The sequence below is a fragment of the Otolemur garnettii genome, unplaced genomic scaffold (genome assembly GCF_000181295.1).
Source record: "Otolemur garnettii isolate 467f Iridium unplaced genomic scaffold, OtoGar3 scaffold00299, whole genome shotgun sequence".
Classification (NCBI taxonomy): Eukaryota; Metazoa; Chordata; class Mammalia; order Primates; family Galagidae; genus Otolemur; species Otolemur garnettii.
Window position 1 is genome coordinate 306,076 of NW_003852694.1, and position 6,475 is coordinate 312,550.

Here is a 6,475-nt window from a genome sequence, read left to right on the forward strand (position 1 = left end):
TTGGAGGTTGCTGTGAGCTGTGGTGCCACGGCATTCTACCCAGGGGGACAGCTTGAGGCTCTGCCTCAAAAAAAAAAAAGGAATGATATGCCAGGAAATAAGAAGACGACCAGTCCTCAGATGCATATTTCACAATATCACATCCACCATAAGCAGGAACCTAAACTCTCACATCCAGGATCAAAACTGACATGTATAGCTACGGAAACTAAGCAGGAGGGGCATAAAAAGTAGAAGCCAAATTCACCACTGCGAAAGCAAACTAAATAAACTGAATTAATTTTGGCAATTGTTAATTGTCCCTGGAAGAATGAGAATGAAGAAAAATTGCATAGGAGGAGATAAGATCAGAGATTGGACGGAGAGGGGAAGCCAAGTATTTGGGGATCTTTTATACTAAAGATTAGTACATTTTTTCATTTAATATTTTCTAATACATCCATCTGTTGGAATCTGTTGAATCTATTTTCATACATACATAGAAAATAAAATTTCTTTTTTCACTGAAAGATGCCCCCTTATTTCCTTGCCTTCCTCATATATTCAAAGTTCCTCTAGTTCTAATTAGATTCTGATTCTGTAGAACAAGATTCTTCCTACAGTGGTAGCCATCTAAAACCTCAGTGTGTGTCACATAGCCAGCACTCCACATGCACATGACAAGTAATTGAAACCATCCCCATTTCCCTGGTTTTAACAGACTTGGCTACTGGGAAACCCTTCCCTGGATAAATATATGTTTTTCTTTAGCCTGGATAAGTCTTTTACTCAAACCACCCCTTCTTTTTAAAATTTTATTTTATAGTTCCTGTAAGTGGAATGAATCTTTTACAATTTTATCTTTTTGCCCTATGTGTCTGCATAAGATCTAATTGTGACAGGTTTGGGTGAATAGATAACTACATGAAATACATAGATAAATGAAGTCTGCAAAACATATTAACATACCTTGATAACTAGAAAATGCTTTGGGGGGTCAGGCACAGAGGCTCACTTCTGTAATGCTAGCACTCTGGGAGGCCCTGAGGCAGGTGAATTGCTTGACCTCAGGAGTTTGAGACCAGCCTGAACAGAAGCATGACCCTGTCTCTGAAAAGAGCCAGGCATTGTGCCTGTAGTCCCAGCTACTTGGGAGGTTGAGGCAAGAGAATTACTAAAGCCCAAGACTTTGGGGTTGTTGTGAGTTGTGATGCCATGATATTCTACTAAGGGTGACAAAGTGAGACTGTCTATAAAAAAAAAAAAAAAAGCTTTTTGGTTTTTAAGTAGCAATGAAACTTTGAAAATCACCCAAATATGTCAGCATGTAGATAATAAGTCCAGTCTGTCCTAGTGAGTCACTGAGAAGCATAGCTAAAAAGTCTTTTGCAAATCTCTGTGATTATATACATTGCAATTAATTGTGTTGCTTTGATGGGATAACTGGCAAACACGCTGTTAGCAGTGTTATTTTGAGTACTTAGGATGATACAAACACATCTTTATTTTTTCACAACCCATCTATGAGCTTAGTAGGCAGATGACCATTTAAGTAAAGATGAATAAAGGGAAGTCATAGATAATCTAATGACATATTGACCCTTTTGGGGGAATTGACTTTTTTTCCTGCTCCTCCTTGCTCCCAGCTTGACCTCTCAGATACTTACTGTTCATGACTGCCACAGTTCTCGTCACATCTTGTCCCAGGAAACTGTAGGAAGGGAAACAGTCTCAGACAGGGAAATCATGTCATGCTGGGTGCGGCTGTCTAACCAATCATCTTTCAGGGTTGTGCGGTGTTAGATCATTTGGTAAAGATGAGGACGTGGTCATGAGTCAGTCCATACTCAGGACTGTTAACTTCACCCCCCATGCCTCTTGCCTATTGCTCTTAAGGTGAGGGAATCCAGAAGAGCAAATCTCTAATCTGGTTTGGAGGTCAGAGTGAGCATCACCACCTTTGTGAATGAGGGACAGCCATTTCTATCAAAATGTTTGCCTCAGAAAATTCCTGATTTGTTCCTCGGGATAGCTGGCCTCCTAATTCCTGCCCAGTTGAATTCTAGCCTGCTGCACTTCTGCATCCTAAGGATGACAATAACTCACCCTACAAGAGAAGGAGGGGAAAGGCAGTGGCAGCAGGAGTGGGGGGGACCTTAGTTATTGAATAGCTACTATACGCCAGTCAGGCCACTAAGAATTTTTAATATTTTATGACATTTAAGCACAATAACCCTCTTTGTGGGTACATTTAATGTTATTTTGAAAGGAATATGAACTAAGGCACAGCATTTCAAGTAATGTGCCTGCCTGTGCACCCCATTGATATAGGCAGAATTAAAATCAAACTCATGGTGAGTATGTGTTGAATGAGTTCGTAGGACCGGAGACAAGTTTGCTCTAAAACTCTTTCAGCTACTCCTTGAAATGAAACCTTCCGCACCTCCTGCTTTATATTTCAGGTTGACTTCCTCCCTCAAAGATCCCTCTAGGTAGACTTAAATCCTGAAGCTGTTCTGACATCCAATACCGTGAATGACCTGATATGTCAGGAAAACAACAAGAAAGCCCCTTGAAAAAGGAACAGAGATTTGTACCTATCAGGAGTTCATGGTAGAAGCAGAGGCGGGTCAGAGTTTACTCATAATTAAGACCTATCAGGTGAAAGGGGTTTATAAAAGAATTACCAGTCCAGCCATCCTCTGCAGATAACACTGAAGAAACTCATGGTTATCAATTTTTGCTTTTATTTATTTTATTTGTTTATTTTTTTAGAGACAGAATCTCACTTTGTCACCCTCGGTAGAGTGCTATGGCATCACAGCTCACAGCAACCTCCGGCTCTTGGGCTTAGGCAATTCTCTCACCTCAGCCTCCTGAGTAACTGGGACTACAGGCACCTGCTACAACACCCAGCTATTTTGTTGTTTTTGTTGTTGCAGTTTGTCCAGGGTTGGGTTCAAACCCTCCACTCTCAGTATATGGGACCAGTGCCTACTCACTGAGCTACAGGCACAGCCCAATTTTTGCTTTTATTTAAAATAGATGGCCACTAGTGATGAAAAAGTGTATGTTTTCTCCTAACAACCCTGGAACTTTGTTTCACTTCCTTCACTAAAATTAAGAGAAGCCTGAAGTGCTCAGTGGATAAATGCCACTTTTCGGATTTGTTGCAAAAAGAGAAAAGAGAAATAAAGGAGAAAGAAGGAAAAGGAAGAGAAAAGGGCACCATAAGAAAGTATAAGAAAAAGAAAAAACATACATTTTCAGAATCAGCTTAATGGGCATATAAGGGGGGGAACCCCCAGCCCATTCTGTACAGCAGCTGTGCAGGGACGCACCATCCAGCTTCTTCCTTTGCTCTCCCTTCTGCCAGATTCTATAGCTACACAAACTTCTTCATTGTTGGGATCCCTCAGTTCAGTGACCCCTTTCTCAGCTAATAGATTATTCAAAGGTTTCCAATTCATTGTAGGAAAACATAAAGGGCCCCAAATAGTCTTACTTTTACTTTTTTTATTTCAAAACATTAGGGAAGGTACAGATGTTTTGTTACATGGATACCTTATATAATGCCTGATTCGGGGCTCTTTGTGTGTCCATCACCAGAATAGAGTTCATTGTACCTGACAGATAAGTTTTCAAAGTATTAAAGCGTCCTCCCTCTCTTAACATTTCTGGACTGGAGGTACCTAAACTGCTAAAATCCTATTTGGGCAGATGTGGGAAGGTCTATTTAGTAGAATTGTAAGGTAGTTAGTTTTTATAAATTAGTTAGGGGTTTTGAGGGATGGGTGATAAGATGCTAAAAAGAGAAATTTGCATAGTGACTCTCTAAGTGCCACAGCTATTCTGCTTATATCCGTGGTCAGCCTAATTTCTGCCCCCCTTTTCCTGGGCGACGCCATCAGTCACAAATGCATCTATGTAGCCCCATGATACTCAGGAAACATCGCAGTTATTCACGTCTCCACTACCTCCTGGGTTCCCTGTAAGTGTCCTCCCACCCCCCACCCCCATCCATTCTTCCTAGAGTCTTCTGAAAGTTGATTTATCTGAGGGGGAAAAAATACTTTATTCCTGCCTTTTCACAACCATACTCACCAGGATGAACTGCAGCAGGACAGAGGCCGTCGGGACACCGGCTTGGATTTCCATCTGGCTGAACTCTTGCTTTGCCAAGGTCACGCACTGGGTGTCTGGTACTTCCTTTCCATGCTCTGTGCCATGTTGGACTTCTTGACCCAAAATTCTTAAGGAGAGAAACTTTCCTCCTCTCTCTCTTTCAGTGTGTGTTTCTCCTACTCCCACCGGCTGTTATTTTCTATGACCTTTCTCTCTGCTTTCCTCCTGGTTCCCTTCTCTCTTGCTCTTTCTGTTTCTGGGGTCTCTACATTTACTTCCCTGTGCCTCCTCTCCTTCCTTTCTACTATCACGTCTTCCTACATCTTTAACTTTCTTTCTCCCACTGTTCCCAAAGGGATGGCATTCAAGGAGGACCCATTTGGTATTTTTCTAGTCCGTGATGAGAAACTTGGCCTGGAGGAAAGTCCGAGGCAGATTTCTGATGACCAGGTATGTTCTCGTCTTCATCAGAAAGCTGCCAGTTGGTCTCAATCCTTCACCAGAACACTCCAGGGTAACTGTCAGAGGTTGCAAGCCACCCTGCCAATGTCTTTTCACCCCCCTCTCCACATGATTAACACCCCCTCTCGCTGTTTGAAACCTTCCCCAGTACTGTGTTGATCATCAACTCCACTGGTTCTGGCTCATTTATCCCTAACTATTGGGGTGGGATTGAGAGATTGCCAAAAGAACAGGAAAGCCATCCCACCTTTGGAGAAATTTGGAGAAAGCAGGTTTGAAGATGAGAATTTCCAGATGCTATCAGTAACATCCTTCTTTACCCCGACTTCAATTCCCACTGAAACAGATAAGTTAGACCATCAAACATATTTTTTTAAACTGGATTCTAAGACTTATGTGTTTGTTTCTTTGTTTTTTTCTTTATTACTTTCCTTGCTGCTCTCTCCCTCTTTAGTAAAATAGTAGCATGATTGAGAAACAAAGTTTACCACTCAAGAAAATAAAACCTAAGATTTAAGTAAAAACAAGTACTCATGGAAAGGATGTAAAATACTTATAAAGAAACATTATCTATAGAAACAAAGGAATACTATATAAATCGTTTATACTTAAGTAGGCAATCTTTTAATGCAAAGTAATTTTTTTTTTTTTTTTTGAGACAGAGCCTCACGCTATCCCCTGGGTAGAGTTCCATGGCATCACAGCTCACAGCAACCTCCAACTCCTGGGCTCAAGTGAGTCTCTTGCCTCAGCCACCCAAGTAGCTGGGACCACAGGCGCCCGCTACAACACCCAGTTATTTTCTGGTTGCAGCCGTCATTGTTGTTTGGCAGGCCTGGGCTGGATTTGAACCTGCTACCTTAGGTGTATGTGGCTAGCACCTTAGCCACTTGAGCCACAGGCGCCAAGCCTAATGCAAAGTATTTTGTAAGAAATTATATGGTGGGCTCGATCCCTGTGGCTCAAGCGGCTAAGGCGCCAGCCACATACCTGAGCTGGCAGGTTCGAATCCAGCCCAGGCCCACCAAATAACATTGATGGCTGCCACCAAAAAATAGCCAGGCATTGTGGCAGGTGCCTATAGTCCCAGCTACTTGGGAGGAGGAAGTAGGAGAATTGCTTGAGCCCAGGAGTTTGAGGTTGCTGTGAGTTGTGATGCTACAGCACTCTACCCAGGGTGACATTTTGAGACTCTGTCTCAAAAAGAAAAAAGAAAGAAAAGAAAATTATATGGTAGTGACATATCTGTCTCCTAAGAATTGAATATTTAGTTCCTTTCTAATTCTGAAAGCCTAGTTAGTGTTGTAGAGAGACTACTGGGTGGGTTTGATCACACTCTCAGGGCCCCTGCACAGCCTGGGCAAAGACAAATAAATAGTGAAACAATAACCTGGTATGATACTAGTGATTTAAAATACTAAATAAGCATTGACCTTTTTTTTTTCCAGTAAGGTAGTTGGAGTTGGGCAGCGCCAATAACACACTGGTTATGGCACTGACCACATGCACCAAGGGTGGAGGGTTCAAATCCAGCCCGGGCCAAATAAACATCAATGACAACTGCAACAACAACAAAAATAGCCAGGCATTATGGCGGGTGCCTGTAGTCCCAGCTACTGGGAGGCTGAGGCAAGAGGATTGCTTAAACCCAAAAGAGTTTGAGGTTGCTGTGAGCTGTGAGGCCACAGCACTCTATCGAGGGTGACTTAATGAGACTGTCTCAAAAAAAAAAGGTAGTTGGAGTTATCACTGTTTTCCAAATTTCTTTCTTTCATTTTTTTTGAGACAGAGTCTTATTATATTGCCCTCAATAGAGTACTGTGGCATCGCAGCTCGCAGCAACCTCAAACTCTTGGGCTTAAGCGATTCTCTTACCTCAGCCTCCCAAGTAGCTGGGACCACAGGCCCC

General features: G+C 42.2%; 1 protein-coding gene across 1 annotated transcript in view; it reads right to left on the bottom strand.

Annotated features, from left to right (window-relative positions):
* The window catches only part of TMEM52B (transmembrane protein 52B), a 12,952-nt gene that overhangs the window by 5,080 nt on the left and 1,397 nt on the right, over nucleotides 1–6,475 (bottom strand). Inside the window, exons 2-3 of the mRNA XM_012813758.2 lie at nucleotides 4,084–4,214; nucleotides 1,647–1,690 (exon numbers count right to left, since the gene is read on the bottom strand). Of these exons, the coding sequence (XP_012669212.2) occupies nucleotides 1,647–1,690; nucleotides 4,084–4,214 (175 nt within the window). The remainder of the gene's footprint in view (nucleotides 1–1,646; nucleotides 1,691–4,083; nucleotides 4,215–6,475) is intronic.